This window comes from Sturnira hondurensis, unplaced genomic scaffold (assembly GCF_014824575.4).
Source record: "Sturnira hondurensis isolate 20B ecotype Veracruz unplaced genomic scaffold, ASM1482457v3 Scaffold0015596, whole genome shotgun sequence".
Lineage (NCBI taxonomy): Eukaryota > Metazoa > Chordata > Mammalia > Chiroptera > Phyllostomidae > Sturnira > Sturnira hondurensis.
This window is the reverse complement of record NW_028088227.1, coordinates 13,857,625-13,876,980: the sequence shown is the minus strand read 5'-3', so window position 1 is coordinate 13,876,980 and position 19,356 is coordinate 13,857,625. Positions and strand designations below refer to the sequence as shown.

Sequence of the window (19,356 nt, the reverse complement as noted above, 5' to 3'; positions counted from 1 at the left end):
CTCTTACCTTGGAAATGTTACATATGTACATTTAAATTCCCTTGCTACCCTTCTGTCTCAGGTACCTTAATGATAATGTTGAAGACATAAATAAAAATAGCTAACATTAATTCATAGAGGACTTACTAAGTGTCAGGCTCCATGATAAGCTAAAGTTAATTTCATGTGATGATCATACTAATCCTGTAAGGTAGCACTTGCAGATGAGAAATCTAAAACTTCAAACAGTAAAGTAACTTGTCAGTTGTCATCCAGCCAGACTGCAGAGCCAGGGTTTGAATGAGGGGCAGCATGATGACCCTCCTTGCTTTCTGCCTCCAGAGGACCATCTGCCTTCAGGCCAACTCTCAGCTAGTCTCTAAAGCTGGGATCACAAACCCAAATGTCCGTGCAACCACTGAAGTGCCCTAAAGCAGCAGCTGGTGGGCTGTGACTGAGCAAATCAATAGGGCACTGGCCATAACTGTCTAGAAATACAACAGGTGCTCAATGCAGCTGACTGTCACCATGAAAGAATACAAGTTTTAAAGGGCCAGAATACCCAAAAGAAGCTGGAAATATGAAATGGCAGAGTTTGAGGGTGGGGGAGGCAGGAGGTGGAAATGGCCTGATCTTTCAGTTGGGAATTAAATTAGAGCACCAGCAACCAAAACAGGAAAATACCAGACTGACCAAACCAAACCTTCTGAGCTATGTAAGACTTTTGGGCTAAAACTTCTGAATACAGGAGTCTAGGACCTTAACTGGCACAGACTGGAACCCTTGCCTCAAATACACCAAACCCTCACAATACTGACTCTTTAAGACCTAAAGAGTAAGGAGTGGCTCTGAAACTGTCTACCACTTTCTTTTCCAAAAGAGTTACTGAGGCATTCTGGAAGGCCACTCTACGCCCTCATTCTCAGCATGAGCACAGAGCAAACTAAACAGACCAAGCGCAGACCCCATCTGGACCTCCAGCAGCCCCTGGAGGCACGCGCACACACTCACATATATACAGACTAAAACCACAGAAATTCTTCTACTTTCTCCAAAATGTAGAAAGGAATTTTCAGAGTTAGTACTTCGTATTCTTATGCTTGGCAGAGGAGAATCTACTGGCCCATATACCTCTTACGACCACGCCATGATTTTCTGAAACTTTGAACTTACCATTTATAAGAGCTTGATTTAGTTCTCAGATGGAACCCTCATCTTCTCCAGCTTCTGTCTAGAGAGAAAATCACTAAATCTTTTTTCTCTGAGCCAAACATAGGATATGGGAACTTCAAATAGAGAAATGTGTGTTGGGTGCTCCTACTCTTTTGACCAGCTGTTTTCATGGCCCCTGCCAGTCGAGAGCCCCTTCAAAATGGAAGAGGCCTCCCACAGGCCCAGTACGGAGTAGTGGCCGTTCCCACCGCCTCCTCTCTTGGCCACGGCTGATTAGATGAGGGAACCCTCCAATAGATTCCCAGTGAAGCAACACCCCATTATTTGGTGGTACGAGAAGAGGAATTCCAATAATTGAATGTTCTCTCTTGAAATTTTGGATTGAGAAGCATCGAAAGAACCAAACAGTAAAAGCTGAAGCCAAAATGAAACTATCTGAAAGGATGCTTTTAAGTGCTCACCACACACATGTATAGACACACTTTTAAAAAAGCATTTTCCATTCTGCGGACCTAGGAGAATATATCCACCCGCCTTTGTCTAGTACAAGCCACCGCAGTTCTCAGCCCAGAGTTTGATGGGGTGGGAGGAGGACATACTTCAGCAGCTACTGGAACACATTTGTCTTCTGAACTCCCACACCCGCGTGTGCAACAGGTCAGTACAGGGTATCAAGTAGTCTTTCCTGTTTCCTAAACTGGTGACTACGGCCTATAGCTGGGACCATAAAACAATAAATATGCCACATTTTAAGGTCAGACTGAAGTGTGGAGCCCATCCCTTCTCTGTTCGAACTGACTCAGGGAAGCCGTGTCGGCACAACCAGCAGTGTGACACTACATACCCCCAACACATCTCACACACACACACACACACACACAGAGTCCAGAGACTAGAAAGGCAACACAGGAGGAGCAACTGTGCAGAATGTAAGCTCCACAAATTTTTGTGTTATGCATGGTTGTGTTATAAAAGCCTAGAATTGTGTCTGACATGTAGATAAATACTCCATAAATATTTGAGTAAATTTCAGGAAAGCAGAGTTTTCACAGAAGTTATCCCTTTACCACACCTTCCTAAGTAATCACTTAGAAAGTGCTTGGGAATCTGAGAAAAAGAAAGCGGATTCCCCTGAGCCTCAGAGATCTCTGACTTGCTTGAGGGTGTGGGGAGAAGGTGAGGGAAAAAACGGCAGCACCCATCAGCAATAAAGAAGCACTCCCTCTTGTCTTTGGCAACATTTAAGTCCTGAGAAGTCTCAAAAAGTTGGGAAGAAGTTTGGCTGCCACGGATAAAGCCACATAGTTTATAAACTTCACACCAGAGGGCACCATTCCCGGATGACACTATTAGGGGGCAAGGTAGTGGGCAGGGGCCTAGCTGAGATTGAATGATAGAAGCCTGATATCATCTGCCCAAGCATGGGACAGGGAGGCAACAGTCGATTCCCTCAAGAAGTTTCTGAAATACAGTAATGGTGTCTGCTTAGCATTGAGTCCCATGGTGAGTTACATACCGAGTACACAGTGTGCTAGACCAGCCACCTCAACAGACCATGTTTTCCAATGATCATGTCCTAAGACAGCTGATTAATGAGCCGCCGTCAACCTGGAGGCAGATTATAAAGGAATGAGGCAGTGGGATTGCCCTAAGACCTGTTTACAATAGTCCCTTATAGAAAGATCATATCTAGGAACATGTCAATGTGGGAAGCCATTTGTTCAAGTCAGAAGCTTCAGAGGACGAAAGAATTCATCCATGTTAAAAAAATCTCATTTATCCTTTAAATGTCTTTATGATCTGTAGTAATGTCCCCAGTCTCATTCCTGATATCAGTAATTTGTCTTTTTTTCCTGATAATTCTGTCCAGAGGTTTGTAAATTTCACAGATCTTTGTAAAAAATCAGCTTTTGGCTTCATTGATTTTCTCTACTATTTGTCTGTTTTTTATTTTATTGATTTCTGGTCTTCATTATTTCTCTCTTTCTGCTTATTTTGGGTTTAGTTTGTTCATCACTCCTCCTACTTTCTTAAAGTAAAAGCTCTGATCATTGACTTAAGATGTTCCTCCTTCCCTAATGAAAAAAATTAATGTTTTCTAAGCACGACTAAACTGCACTCCATGCATTTTGATATGCTGTGTTTGGATTTTCACTCACTTCAAACCTCTAATTTCTGCATCATTTCTTCTTTTATTCATGGGTTATTTGGAAGCATCATTTGATATCCCAATATTTGGAGATACCCCAGATATTTTTCTTACTGATTTCTAATTTTTTATGGAACGTACTTTGCATATTCTGCATACTTTGCCTGCTTTTCAATTCATTGAGACTTGTTTTGTCCCCTCCATATGGTCTATTCTTGGTCAATTTTCCACATGTGCTTGAATAGAAGTACTGTTGTACTGTCATTCTGCCAGTTGTAGACAGATGTCGAAATCTCCAACAGGAAATATAGAGTTATTTCTCTTTTCAATTTGTTTTTTCCTTCATGTATTTTGAAGCTCTGCATAAATATTTTTGTTATGACCTGATCCCTTTATCTTCCCAAAATGTTTCTTTATCCTTGGTAGGATTCCTTGCTCTAAAATCTTCTTGTCTATTATTAATATAGCTATTCCAGCATTTTTTACTTAAAAGTCTTTTTTTAAAAGAAATGTTTTATTTATTTATTTTTAGAGAGTAGAGGAGGGAGAGAGAAACAAGGAAAGAAACATCAATGTGCGGTTGCCTCTCGCATTCCCCCTACTGGGGACCCAACCTGGCCTGGAAACCCAGGCATGTGTCCTGACTGGGAATCGAACTGGTGAGCCTTTGGTTCAGAGGCTGCCACTCAATACACTGAGCTACTCCAGTCAGGGCTGACTGAAATGTCTTGTCTTCACAATATTATTTGATGGTATTAAAGATACTGTTCCATTGCCCTTTTACTTGCATGTTTTCTGATGAAGAGTATACTCTCATTTTTATTTTTGTTCCTCTGAATGAATGTGTCATTTTTTGGTCAGGTTTTAAGATTGTTTCTTTATCACTGGTTTTCATATCATTTAATTGTATGGTTTTTGTTTGTCTTGTTTTCTACATTTTTATTCTCCTAATGTTGGTTAAGCTACTCAGATCTACGAATTTATAGTTTCCATCAAATAGTAAACAATTCAGCCATATTTCTTCAATTTTTTTTTATCTTCCCTCTCCTCCTTCTGGAAAGCCACTAACATACAGGCAAAAGTAAGTTTATAGTTGTTCATATGAAATATAATACATAATAAATAATACATGAAGAGTAAACTATTTCATGTAATCACAACTGTAAACCTACTTTTGTCTTCATCCTTATATATTAGACTGCCTCATATTAAAATAGAATATTTATGTTTTCAGTCCTTTTTGTTGTATTTTATTTTCTATAATTTGGAACTGTGTCTTCAAGTTCATTAATATTTTTTCTCCAGTATCTAATCTACTTTAAACCCCATTCAGTTTATATTCTTTAAGTATTTTTCATTGACTATACTAGTACAATTTTCCCAATTTCCCTTCTTTATCCCCCCTCCACTCTGCCCCCCGCCCCAACTTTCTATCATCCTCTCACCTTAGTTCATGTCCACGGATTGTACATGTAAGTTCTTTGAGTTCTCTGTTTCCTATACCATTTATCTCTCCCCAACTATTATATGCCTACTAATTATGCTTCTTCTTCCCTGTACCTTTTCCCCCTATTCCTCCCTTCCCCCCTCCCTACTAAAATCCCTCTGTGATATCCATTTCTCTGACTCTGTTCTTGTCTTGTTGTTTGCTTAGTTTTTGTTTTCATTGTTTTTCTTTTGTGGGGGTTCATTTGTTTTTAGTCATGAGTTTGTTGTGATTTTACTGTCATATTTTTTATCTTCTTTTTGTTAGATAAGTCCCTTTAACGTTTCATATAATAATGGCTTGGTGGTGATGAACTCCTTTAACTTGAGCTTATCTGGGAAGCACTTTACCTACCCTTCCATTCTAAATGATAGCTTTGCTGAATAGAGTAATCTTGGATGTAGGTTCTTGCCTTTTATGACTGGAAGTACTTCTTTCCAGCCCCTTCATGTCTGCAAGGTTTCTTTTGAGAAATCAGCTGATAACCTAATGGATACCCCTTTGTAAGTAACTCTCTCCTTTCCCCTTGCTTCTTTCAGAATTTTCTCTTTGTCTTTAATCTTGTGTTAACTTGATGATGTGCCTTGGTGTGTTCCTCTTTGGCTCCAACTTCTTTGGGACTCTCTGGACTTCCTGGACTTCCTGGAAGTCTATTTCCTTCACCAGATTGGGGAAGTTTTCCTTCACTATTTGTTCAAACAAGTTTTCAATTTCTTGCTGTTGTTTTTCTCCTTCTGGCACCCCTATAATTCGGATATTGGAAAGTTTCAGGTTGTCCCAGAGATTCCTCGGCCTCTTTTTTTGGATTCTTGTTTCTTCATTCTGATCTGATTGGATGTTTATTTCTTCCTTTTGTTTCAAATCATTGCTTTGAATCCTAGTTTCCATCCTGTCACTGTTGGTTCCCTGAATATTTTACTTTATTTTGGATATCTTTCATTTGTTCTTTCATTTTTCGACCAAGCTCAATCAGTTCTGTGAGCATTTTAAATACCAGGGCTTTAAATTCTCCATGAGCTAGGTTGGCTATCTCCTCGCTTAGTTCTTTTTCTGAGGCTTTGATCTGTTCTTTCATTTGGGCCCTATCTCTTTGTCTTGGCACAGCTGGTAAGTTGTAAGGGGGTGGGGTCTTAGGTATTTCCCGCCCCCCACCCCCACAGGACAACCCTCATTGCTGCCTGTTTGTGGGGGAGCGGCCAGGGATGGAACTGTGCTGCTGCTCTGCTTGTCTCTAGCGCACTTTCCAAAGGATTCCTGTGAGATGGGAGAAACTGCCACAGTGACAACCCCGCCCCACGGTCAGCTCTGAGTCTCAGTTTTCCCCTTAAGTCAGTCCCTCCAGTGCAGCCCAGGGAGTTCTGCAGCCAGGCCCGCCACCAAGGTCTGTTGTGCTGCTGGGTGTGGCTGCGGGGTCTGCCGCCTTACTGGTCTGGTTGTTCTGGTTGATTTTTTCTTTAATTCCTTGGTTGTCAGAGTTGCATGCAATTTGATTTTCTGGAATTTTTGGTTGTTTATTGATTTTAGATTGGTTGTTATCCTCTTTTGGTTGTGCGAGGGAGCAACGGGTTTCTACCTAAGGCTCCATCTTGGCCATAACGCTCCCATTCAGTTTATATGCTTATTTCAGACACTGTATTTTTCATCTCCAAAAGTTTGACTTGGGTTCTTTCTATACCAGCCATTTCTCTCCTCATCATGCTTTTATCCACCACCGTATTATTTGCAGTAGCTTGTCTGTTAATGCTGTCATCTGTCAGTCTGAGTCTGTTTCTGCTGACTGGTTCTCTTGACTTTAGTTTGTATATTCCTTCTCTTGACTTTAGTTTGTATATTCCTTTTTCCCGTGTGTGCTAATTTTTTATTAGGTGCTCGTCATTGTGAATTTTACGTTTTTGGTGCAGGATTTTATTACAGCTCTTTACATTTTGAGGGGTATTTTTTTCCACCCTTTGATGCAATCTAGTTACTTGAAAATAGTTTGACACTTTCAGGTTTTGCTCTTGTTGGCATAGGTCCAGAGCTGCCTTCAGTCTACAGGTATTCCTACCCCCCCAACCCCAGCCTCACCCCCACCAAAATAGTATCTTGCTGAGTACTCAGTACTCCATATATTAAAATATCTTTCCACTGCGGCTGAAACATAAATCACTCCCAGCTTTTTACTACGAGCTCTGAGAATTTTCATCACTCCCTTCTCCTGTCCTGTTATTCTTTCCTCCACGTGGGACAATTAATTCTCTGGATTTTGTTCTCCTCCTTTAAGGAAAATTAATTTTTATTTGGCAGATCATTAAGTTACTTGTGGATCACCTTGATTCTCTCAAATTTCATTTTTAAGCTTCATTAAAGTTGATATACATTAGCTTTTAGTCGAGTGCTGATTTAGACCTCCTGCTAAGGCATGGCTTTTCTGAGGTCTCTCTACTTGATGCCCCCCATGTTTAACAAGGTCTTTCCACTCTGGCTGGTTGGAATTCAGATGCCTGCCAGCACTGTGTGAATTTTTCTAGTTTATACATATGATATATTATTATATACCTTATTGTTACATAATATATATGATATATAAAACTCTTAGAATTTCTCCATTTATAAATCCCTGGCAGTTTTCTTTTTTACTTCATGTAGTACATAGACATCTATATCCCTATAATTATAAATTAATAAATTTTTCATTTTCAAAGGCTTATATGTATGTATACCTTCAGGGGCTGCAAGGTAGACAAGAAACTAGAGGAACTGTACCTAATGCTAGAGTCAGTCTTTTGTAGAAGACCAGTTCATTGTTGGATGGGGGCAAAACCAGGAGGAAAATAAATCAGGCTGAGTTTCTTGGGATTATTGCACAAAGAAAAAGAAAAGCATGGAGAGTTGGCCTAGTCCTTAAAGCTGATCCTTGAGTCTAATCAAAAAAAGCTCCACCTGAAGTTTCTCAATACAGATGGCAGATAATTTCAAGATAACTGGCTGGGACTCGAGGCACAGTGTGAAGATGGGCCATCATTTTTCCTGAAAAAAAAATGGGGCTAGAACCATACCCTTTACCTTATTATTATAATAAATTTAACCAATAACCTGAGCTCCCATATGCAAACACTTTATGTGCTTTGCAGATTAACCATGGACTAAGAACTTTCTTTGGTCTTTGGTATCCTTCCAAAATGCACAATTCATGGAGCTCCATTTCTCATCTCATATAATTATTCTTTGACAGATCATATCAAAAGATATCAAGCCAGAAACTGGCTTAGGATATTCAAGTAAAAAGATTTAGTTAAACAGCAACTCAAATATAAGCAAAGGAAATAGGCCTAAAGCACATTGAACATTTAGAATGGACCCTTCCTGATTGATAATCAAGGTGGAATAAGCATCCTGAACTATTATTAATGATCCACTGATGACCTCTAAGGTACTTTCTAACTGTGAAATATTATTCTGTCTTATCTATCAAAAATAACCGATGGCTTATTACTACACATGTTTTACAGACAACATTTCTGTCTTTTCCTACTAAAAATAAATATTTCAACTGTTGTCATCATCCAAAGGTGCCACCGCTTTTATTTGTTTACCAGATCATCAGATGATACTGACCCCCTACCCTTGGCCTAGTCAACCTCTACGAAAGACTTAATGGTGCTATTTAGGACGCATTTCCTTGCTGCTTTGTGCAGGCAGCTTTCGCATAGTCGCGTAGACAGTGATGGGAACATCAGTTATTGTCAGGCAATGGCTTCCATGGCATCTTCGGAGCTGCCTAAACAGAAGAGCAAGTGACATGTAGTTAAATGCTAAAAAGGAAACCTTTTCAGAGCACCTAAGTTTGAGTAAATGTTCAACCGTTTTAAATAATTTTGATATCTTTGAATATCACAAAGTACTTATGACACAGTGGCACTGATGAGGCAGACAGTTTACACTTCTGTTGCAAGGAAGTTGTAGTTATTGCCACACATTTAATCACAGGAAATTCATAACTACAAAGATAACCCTCCAAGTGTTTATTTTGAAGAGTACACTATAATTGCTAAGTGGCCAAAAATTTTTAAAAGGAGGGGGTTCATAGTTATAAACATGAGTGATAATACTAAGGCAATTCATACATATATGCAGCTTAAAATCACTTCAGTTGAGTGTATTGAAAATGTTAATGGAATGTTAATGGAATTTCAGGTTTAAAAGAGCCCTTAAATGACATCTACTCCAAAAATATCCCTACATCCCTATAATTATAAATTAATAAATTTTTAATTTATTAAAAATTAATCTCAAGCACTAAATATATCTAGTGCTTGAGATTCCTTTCCAGCATTTCCCCCCAAATCATCATCCAACATTAAGCGTTTCTAAAGACAAGTGCTCAGTATTTCGTAAAGTAGCCGATTCCACCCTCGAATAACTGACTTCTAAAGTACCTATCTTAGCTTAAATGTGTGTCCTAAAAATTATCACTTTTTAGAGAAACCTAACAATGTAACATTTGATGTTTTACTATGGTAAACAGCAGAAAAGTAGAACAAATTATAGTATAGTTTTCTTCGATTTTGCAAAAAATTATTTTGTTTTGTAGAATCTTCATGCTCTCTACCATTCTCCACCAAAGTCAAAGTGACACCAAATCTAAGGTCTGCGTCTTCATGTTCAAGATTTGCTTGTTCAGTTGGAACTTATCTAAACATGACACTATCAATTAAAAAGCCCCCAAAATTTATTTTAAAAAAAGAACTGTTCTATCATTAAGACTTACAAAGACTTGGAGTTATAAAATACTCTGTCCTAAGAAAACCTGAGGTCTATTAAAAGCAGTCTAATAACAGCAGTGCCCCTGGGCCTTTTTCTTGCTAATATTGAACATCTGCTAGAGTTCATATCAATGACAGACGTTACACACTCCCTCAGCTGGCGAGGTAAGAAGACTTTACCTGGCTGGTGATGTCTCTTTCCCATTACAGGCAACACTGGACCTCAGCCCAGGTCCCAGCCCGACTGTAGAATCTCCACCTTCCACTGGAAACCTCCGTGGCTGGGCCCCAAACCGAAAAGGCATAATTCACTGAAAACCTAGATTAGAAAGCTGTAAAATGGATAGGGGCGGGGGGTTATCCTCAAATAGTCATTGGAATTTTTTAATGTTAATATTGATATTTTGTTACAGGCATATTCTAACACTCAGAAAAAGACACTAAAATATCTATAAAACTGTGTAAATACTATATTATACACCTCTTCTTACATACACTGTTAAGTCTTACAACAAATACAGAATGGCCAGTTAATAAAACTGTCCTATGGTTAACATAACTGAAGTCCATTTTTGCTGTGTGAACAAAAATCCAGTTTGCTTTTATGGTTATTGCAATCAATAAGCTAGAGCCCTTATTCTGACCTCCTACTGCCTCTCTGCCTGTCTAAGCCCTTGTCTTCCTTTGAAGTACAGCTGATATCTTCAGCCAACCCTCTGTTCCTGGTCGTCATTCGTTCCCCACTGTCTCTCTGTATTTACAGTGAGACAGTGTATTAGTTAAGAAAGTGTCCAGGGAGAGTTGAATTGGCTATGTGATCTTAGGCAAGGTACTTCATGAAGTATGCTTCCCAAGGACAAATCTACTTCCAGGGCATATGGAGGATTAAATAAGATAATACATTTAAAGTGCAGTACCTAATGCAGAGTTGGTGCTCAATAAATGCTAACTATTATTATTTGGCAGGCACTACTGAACACTATTAAATATATACACATATAATATAATCTGTGTGTAAAAATACACACACACTCATACAGAGCTATATAAAGTAAGCTCTTTACTGCCTACTGTTGCCTCTGCTTGGAACCCTTCCCCACCCCAGTGCCCCCACCCTTTACTTGTTAGAGCCGACTCATTCATGAAGTCTGAATTCATATTTCACTTTCTCAGAGGAGCCTTCCATAACCCCCTCCCATTATATAAGTTTTAATAGCATATTTTATTTCTGTTTTGTAGCAGTTATCATCATTCTAATTCAGGACTTCTCAACTGTGACAACATTGACTTTGGGATAGGATATTTGGGGTTGGGGAGAGAGGAGACTATCCTGGGCCTTGTGGGATGTTTTGCAGCAGCCAAGGCCTCCACCTACTACGTGCCAAAACTGTACCCCTCTCCAAATCTTCTGACACTCAAAAATGTTTCCAGACATTGCCAAACAACGTCTAGCAGAGAAGGAAGGTGGGGGGTCACCTTCTGTAGAGTGAACCAGTGCTCTAAATTTTTGCAAGTGATTGTACAAAAATCATTGTACCCACACCGCACTCCATGTCTGTCTTTGTCACTGTTGGCTGACTCCTTAACACCTGGAACAGTGTCTGGCACATAAGAGGTAGTTAACAACTCTATCTTATATAAATTTGCATGTCTTCAGTAAAAGATAGGGAAAATGAAAAATGTCTTACAACTGTTTCTTGTGCCCAGTTTAGTATCCTATGCCTAGTAAGTAAATGTTTATTTTGGTGATGATAAAACTAAATAAAGTTTAGGAATTTGATTACTATATAACAGTTTTTATATACTAACAATTATCAAGTAAAAATGTTACACTCAATGACAAATTAGTAAAATCTATGGTTTGATATAGCTATCTATGTAGATATTAGGTTTTAGCTATCTTGCTCAAGGATGCATAGACTTACCAAAATAGGCTGAGTCTGATTCCTGTAGAGGTGAATAAATCAATTGCTTCTACTGACCTCCCATGGAAGCCTGAATTGCCAAAGGAATGATGATCAAATGTTCCAGTGACACCCAGAAATTGTGACATCAGACGATTCTTTTACATAGTTTCTTACCTGCTAAATAAGAAAATGTCACAATTCATAGCTCCAATAACAAGCAAGGGTATAACTAAAAATTGTGTCTCCAAAGTTTGTTTAAAGGTTTTTTCTTATTGTCACTGCCTTGCTTATTGTTCTAACAATATTTTAATCTGTGAATGAATTTATCTATACCTATTTTAGACCTACATTCTAATCAATCTGCACAAAATCTCATGAGATTCTTCTCACTTTGTATCCCATTTTCCTCACTATCTTCTAGACTTCCCTTTAACTAGTATCACAAATTATAAACCAAGTCTACCTATATCCTCATCCTCCTTCAAAGGCCTCAAACTACACCTTTATAAATTTCTCTGTAGCTCTTACTGTGTAAGATTCTTTACAGCTCTCTCCAGTACCTGGATCACCTCTTCTTTTCTGTTTCCTCACAAAAGTCTTGAAATTCCCAAGGCTCTTTTGCAAATGAAATTCCAAATGACTGCAATAATGACAATCAAGAAAGGAACACTACATCTTGCACCATCCTCTCCTGTTCTCTAGGCCCTGAAGTTCTCTGTTTGTAACATCTTTGCCAAAGGAATGATAATCAACTGTCCCAGTAACACCCGCCATTTACATCAGGAATTCTTTCATGTAGTTTTCTACCTGCTAAAAAGTAAAATGTCTCAATTCTTAGCTCCAGCAGCAAGCTGAAAATTATCTTCTAGACTTCCCTCCCTCTCCCAATTTCTGTCTCAGCAGTAATCTTACTGAATGTAATACTTAAGTTTAACACTTAAGACAGAAATTTACTCTTCAATTAACTTTTTAAAAAATGTTCCCAGCTGATGACTGAACTATTAAATGCTAGCAAGCATTTTTACATTTAATGAAAATCTTTTTTAATGCCTACATTTAATGTTAAGTTCCTGCTGCTCTGTTTTCATATGATTTATGTCATAGGAAATTGGCATTTTACATAATTAAGTTGATAGTAGACAAAAATCTTACCACTACCTTCTTTTTCTCACTAGGGTGCTATCAGTGAATAGATGATTACAGTTTTATCTTAGAGCAACCATTTAACTGACTGTGTCACAATCAGACACATTGAAATAACTGCTGGCCATTGTTAGATAATGTATCCATCATCAGGACCTAAAGATTTTACCCTTAGGATGGCAATTTTTTAATAGTTTAAAAATAAGCATTTTGACATCAGAATTAGATTTGAATTTTTAAACGATATTAACCATGAGACTTCGGGCAAATCACTAAAAAGGTTGTCCATTTAATATATATCCCTTCATGTAGAGTTGTTTTGAGGAATAAAAAATATCTAACGTAATAAAGCCAATGTCTGGGATATAAAAATCAAATCAGCACATTTTCTTTTGCATAGTTCTTGAAATCAGAGTGTTGAGTCATGATTTCACTTTTTAGGCATCAATATATCTTTAAACTACAAAGTAAAGTATCTGCATGTGGAATATTCTTTAGTTCCTCTTATCACTTTTTTTTACTAGTTTATTTGGCACAAGCTGTACCAGGTTTCTTTTTTTTTTAATGGGTGATATCGTGAAACAAACCAAACAGTAGCTTTAATCATGAAATTTTCCAGCACAAAAAATAACTTAAAAGAAAACAAATGAACTTGACTCTCCAGCAGATCTTCACAGAGAAATGACCTAATAAGTGAAATGTAAATAGTGGGGGCGGGGGGGGGGAAGATAGTGAAACCTCTAAATATTCTCCTTAATTCTCTTAAGCCCAAGAATAATAATCTTTCAATCCTCAGCATGTTGATTCATGACATGCAGAAAAGGAATAGTGTTTGAACTAGTCATCTCCTAAGAAAATAGGTCCATTATTAAAATTCATTCATACAGCAAGTAATTGCCGAGGATCCACCAGCCAGGCATGTGTTTAAAGCTGAAAATAAAATATTGAACATAACAAATACATTGTCTCTCCTAGTGGAGTTTCTCCTTGACTAGGGGTATCAAACCTAAGTCTAAAGGACAAGTAGGCATCAGCTAGATGGAAATAGGTGGGAAGAAAAGACAATGAGACATTTGGGGAGGAAACAGCATGTACAAAGTCATCTGACAGTAGGGAAGACCTGAACTAATGGCAGAAAAAATAAAGAAATCAATCAGTCAGAAAGATGAGTTGAAGCGAAACTGTACTGAAACATAAATCCAAGTTAAAGATTTTAGACTTTATCTTATAAGCAAGGGAGCCCAAAAGAGAATCTTAATCTCTCAGGAAACACATATAGGTTTCACTGATTTTTCTCTATTAATTTTTTGTTTTCTATTTATTTGATTTCTACTCCAATCTTTAGTATTTACTTTTTTCTGTTCAGTTTGGGTTTAATTTTTTTTCTAATGTCTTAAAATGGAAGCTTAGGTCATTGATTTGAGATCTACCTTCTTAACATAGGCATTTAATTTTATAAATTTTTATCAAAGCACTACTTTACCTTCATTGCACAAATTTTGAAAGTTTATATTGTTCATTTCCTTCATTTAAAATTTCCCCTTCATTACCTTCTTTGGCCTCTAGGTAAATAACCAGAGGCCAAATAAAATAATGTAGTTTTTTAAAGTTTTTAACAGAGATATAGGTAGAATATTCCTAAATATTTGAAATCAAAATGTAGTTTTTATCTTAAAAACTAAAATTCTATTTCTTTTGCTTCTACCTATATCTCTGTTATCAATTTCTTATAGTCCATTGTTGTCAGAGAACATTTTGCATGGTTTAAATTCTTTTAAATTTATTGTGTCTAATTTGTTTATGGCCAGAATATATTCTGTCCTGGTAAACAATCCATATACACTTGAAAAGAATGTGTATTCTGTTGTTAGTTGGTGAAATGTTCTAGACATGTAATTAGTTGGTTCAGAGTTGTCAAGAAAGTCTGTTGTTATTCTTAGCTTCATTTTTCTATTTCTAGTGTGTCTTTTTTCTCTAGGTACTTTAATATTTTCTGTTTATCACTGATATTAAGCAATTTTATTATAATTTGCTTGGTGGAGATTTATTTCTATGTCCTGTGTCTAAAGTTTCACTGAGCTTCTTGGATTTATGATTTTATAATTTTTACCACACTCAGAAATTTCACAGCCATTGTTTTTTCAAGTATTTCTTTTTTCCTCCTTCTAGAACGCCCATTACATGAATACAAAGCTGCCTGAAATTGTCCCACAGCTCACTGAACCTCCTTTTTATTATTATTTTTTCTCTGTTTTATTTTGGATAGTTTCTATTGGGATGTCTTTAAGTTAACTACTGTTTTCTTTTGCAATGTCTAACCTGCTCTTAATTCCATCCAGTGTATTTTTCATCTCATACATTGTATTTCTTATTTCTAGAGGTCTAATTTGTGTATTTTATGTTTGTCTCTTCTTAATATTTTTATGCTTGAATATAGGAAACTATATTTATAAGTTGTTTTAATGTCCTTGTCTACTAATTCTTTCATTTGTGCCATTTCTTGGTTTGTTTTTACTGGCTGATTTTTTAAAATCTCATTATGGAGTATATTTTTTTCTATATCTTTGCATATCTTGCAATTCCTTATTTGATACTAGACATTGTGAATTGTCTAGTATCAAATGTTCTATTCTACTTTTACTCCTCTAAGTATTTTCAAGTTTTATTCTGGGACACAGTCATTTGGAAACAGCTTGGTCCTTTAGAGAATTGATTTCATGAGTTCTTAGGCTAGATCGGAACTGTCATCTGTAGCTAATTTTTCTCCACTAATGAGGCAATACACTCCTATGTATTTAACTCAGTGCTCCCATGTATTACAAGGCTCCTTCACTCAAGATTTTGAGAATGTAAACTAGTCCCAGCCCTGTGTGAACCCCAGGAATTATTCAGGCTGCTTCTTTCCAGTCATTCTTTCCTCAGTCTTAGGTAGTTTCCACATGTTTCTACTGATCAGTATTCAGTTTAAGGCTCATAAGGAATTCCCTGAAGATCTCCAGAGATTTCTCTTTATACTCGCTCATTTCTGGGACTCTGCCCTGCAAATTCTAGCTGCCTTGGTCCTCCAGAATTCTCAACCCTGTCTTCCCAACTCAGAGTAGCTGAGAAAGCTAGGATAGCTAGGTATAGCTAGGATAGCTAGGTATATATGTTATTCAGTGGCAAACCTATTGGAAAAACCTTTGGAAAATTTTGTAATAACCTAGAAGGCAGATGATTTACTAATGAACTTTGATGCTAGGTGAAAAGGTTGAAAGAATGTTGGTAGCACTTTGGTTGCTATTGCTGTATTTGTCAAGATATACATAAAAGAGATAGGCATAGAAGACTATATTTTCAGGGATCATTTCTATAGTTCTTTAAAAGAGATAGGCTCAGAAATGCAGTGTGCAGAATAAAAATGAATAGAGTACCCAGAAATTCAAACTATATTTTATGACAACTTGAAAAACTATATAAGTATAAATATTTTAGAACACATTTTATTCCCCCATGGAACTTTGTAACATTTTTTTTCAATATCTCCCAGTACTGACTGTCCTATACATGAGCCTAAATAGGCCTAATTGTTTTTTCTCCATGCCCCCTCCTTTTGTTTCTTGCCTGGGTACCTAAAGTATTCTTTCTTTGTTCTGAAAATTGAGTCACTTAACCAGGATATACACTTTAGTGTTGATTTTCCTACATAAATTTTCCATGGAATATAATGTATTCTTTCAACCTATGGAGTTTTATTCCTTTATTATTTTTTATATCAGTAAGAATATTTCCTTTCCATTGGCTGTGTTCTCCATCTCAGGGGCATGTTTTAATCTTACATTGAACTACATTGTCTCTTATACATATATTATCTTCTAAGAGATTTAATATCTATTTCTTTTGCTTCACTATTCTCTTTGATTTTTTCAAAGCTTTCCTGTACATCATTGATTTAAATTTAAGCTCTCTAGTTGTCTTCATGCTTCTAATTATTTCCTAGTCCTTTAAGGTGTTCTAGCCTTCCATTAATTTCCTTTGCTCTTTTATCTCTATTTTAGTTCATTTACTCATGAAATATTTATGAACTACCTACAGTAAACCAGGCAAACTTCTAGCTAGTAAGGATAGTGAACAAAACAGGTAAGATTCAGCCCTCATAGAGCATACTTCTCAATATATTGCTAGCATCTTTAAGTTCTTGTGTTATTTAATTCGTATTCTTATTATTAAGTTCCTCTAAAGCACAAACAATATATGGAGAAATTTTCCTCCATTAGGTAGTTTTTATCCAGGTCATATACTTCATCCATCTTTTGAATGCTATTTTCCTTTCTTCCTTCTTTCTTTCCTTCTTTCCTTCCTTCCTTTTATAGTAGTAGCCAGCATATTGCTCATATTTAACAATAAATTCTGCCCAACCTGGGTTTTTTTGTTGTTGGGCTTTTTGTGAGGTTTTTTTTTTTTTTGGTTTGTCAGTCAGCTATTGTTCCAATATTCCAATTTTTCGCTTCAACCAAAAATATTTTACTTGCTCGGAAAACTGTGGATAGTCTTCTATTCAGCTGATCTCCACTTGCCCCACCTGGGTTTGTCAATGATTACTAGGACTCTATATCTCAAGATTCAGACTCAGATATGATCCATGTCTTCATTATTTTGGAAACAGCAACCAATTGAGGCCATTTTTCTTAGGAAAAATAGCAAAGTCCAAGAGACAAAAGCACATCTAAAGCCCCTTCTAATTTCATACCTGACTTCACTCCATTGGCCAAAGGAAGCCACATGACCAAACCCAGAGTCAATGAACCAAAGATGTGCACTCTACCTACCCTACTATACCAGAAGGTTCTGCATAGTCATGTGCAAAAGAGATGGGTAAAAAACTTAGAACAATAATTCAATCTACCATACTCTACTATCATGTGGGCAGATTCTCGACTTCTTTTCCACTTATCTGAAACTTGTTCTTCCACTTACAGCTAGAGCATGAAAGATAAGTCATATTTTCCTTTTCATTGTGTTTTTGTTAGAGGTATTACTATGTTAGCAAGAATTCCCTTAAGCTATATGTAGGCAGGATGACCTGGGTTCTGCTTGCTCTTCTGAGCATAAGTTGAGTATCTTAAATGAGGTCTCAGTTCATTTATTAGGAGTGAATTCAGCTGCAGGATATGCTCAGATTTATGACTTCAGTGTGGACTCCTGGAAACATTCTATCTTAAATCTTTTTTGCCTCTACTGAGGTCCTGAAGTAGTGGTATGTAAGGTTCTACCTTGGTTTTTAAGCAAAATTGCCTCTTAGTCTTATTCTTTCCAGAATAAAGTTATTAATGAGACTTGTAGGACTTTCTTAATTTAACTTCATTCCCATGTGAGACCTCAGGAAAGCAATGACTGGGAGAGAACTACAGCATGATCGGTAGGGGCCTCTGCAGGGGCTAGAATACCAGAGAAGATGGAACCATAGTTTACCAACTCACACCTACAAACATCACTGTCTACAAAATGAACCAAACTTGCAAACTTTGGAAGACCCAGACTTTGGGGTTTCAACATCAAGACTTAAAGTGAGATGTTGGAGGTGCCTGATTGCACCTCCACTGCTGACTCCACTGACTTCACTAAAAGGTAGTTAAGAGTAAAATCCAGCCATTGCAAAAAATGATTAAAAGTTGCCTATTAATCACAAAAGATTTAAGTACTAAAGTGAAATACATCCAAATATAAATGTGGGAAAGCCTCAACACCATGAATCACCATTGCAACTTCAAACTTAACAGCTATCAGAAAAACATGGTAACAACTATTATTTGTCCTGATGGAGAAGTGAGGTGTTCCTAATATAACACATTAATTGCGAATATACTTTAGCTTTTTTTAATGAAGACTTCCTAGAATTTTATAGCTCCTCCGAATTTTTGTTGAAAACATTTCATTTTTTTAAATGATTGAGTTAATTGAAATCTCATCTAAGCTGATCAATAAGGGTTTACAATATTCAATGTCTGACAATTTTAAGGAGTTAGTAATGTTAAGAAATGCCTTATTTTTCGATCTGTTCCTCCTTTCTCCCATCTAAGCACTGTATTTGAATCAAATGCCTAGTTCTAATTTCATCGCTCTGAACAGCTTTCTACTGACTCATTTATATCCTCATCCACTAAATCCTACTGCACTTAGCACCATACAATATTTTAAGTCAAAATTACTTGACTACTTCTACTTCGTATATATCTTCAATTAGATTGTAAGTTTCTTGGAATATATGTCTTAGAGTCCAAATCTATTCTAACTTCTTTTGAACCCCCCAGAGGGCCTGTAAGTTAATGTTGGAAATCTACAGCTTCGACAAAGTGGGTCTCTAAAGCGCCATTTTGCAAACCACCAAGTTTCGGTTGCACCTTGCCACGCCTACTGGTCTGAGGTTTCTTTGTGCTCATCGACAATCTTCGTTTTCTATTAGAACAAAGGACTTGTTGGACTGAGACACTAACGCAGCGACCCGAGGAACCTGCAAGAAGGGAATATGACCTGCTGCCCAGGATGTTGAGCCTGTAAACGAAAGCTAAACCTCTAAGGAGAGACCACTAACAGTTTTAAAGACACATGTTTTAAAATCCTACTCAAAGCTTAGTTACCCGCCCGTTACCCTGGCCTCAGGTGCTGCAGATGCTAAAAGATGTTGATTAGGCAGCGGGGAGCTAAAGTCCGAGGCTCCGTCGCTATGGTAACAACCATACGCAGGCGCACTTGGCGGCCTTCGAGAGAGTCTGAACTTAGAGAAGTGCGTGGCGA

General features: G+C 37.2%; 1 protein-coding gene across 4 annotated transcripts; it reads right to left on the bottom strand.

Moving 5' to 3' along the window:
- Positions 1-8,337: 8,337 nt before the first annotated feature.
- FAM229B (family with sequence similarity 229 member B) lies at positions 8,338-19,299 on the bottom strand. 4 transcript variants are annotated; one of them, XM_037065294.1, is made up of 4 exons: positions 19,211-19,299; positions 11,458-11,616; positions 9,713-9,864; positions 8,338-8,547 (listed from the first exon to the last, which is right to left on the bottom strand). In XM_037065294.1, exons 3-4 carry the CDS (start codon positions 9,835-9,837, stop codon positions 8,430-8,432), a joined length of 243 nt encoding a protein of 80 aa, XP_036921189.1. In that variant the 5' UTR covers positions 9,838-9,864; positions 11,458-11,616; positions 19,211-19,299; the 3' UTR covers positions 8,338-8,429. The 4 variants fall into 4 exon arrangements, with proteins under 4 accessions (XP_036921189.1, XP_036921187.1, XP_036921190.1 ...); XM_037065292.1 differs by having other exon boundaries at positions 19,200-19,297; XM_037065295.1 differs by having other exon boundaries at positions 11,458-11,613; positions 19,200-19,297.
- Between the last annotated feature and the right edge of the window lie 57 nt (positions 19,300-19,356).

Coding starts and splice junctions, on each gene's coding strand:
- FAM229B (XM_037065294.1), bottom strand. CDS start 9,837: ATGCCTTTTCGGTTTGGGGCCCAGCCACGGAGGTTTCCAGTGGAAGGT. Junction 8,548..9,712: donor AAAGAGACATCACCAGCCAG/GTAAAGTCTTCT, acceptor TCTTCTGTTTAG/GCAGCTCCGAAGATGCCATG.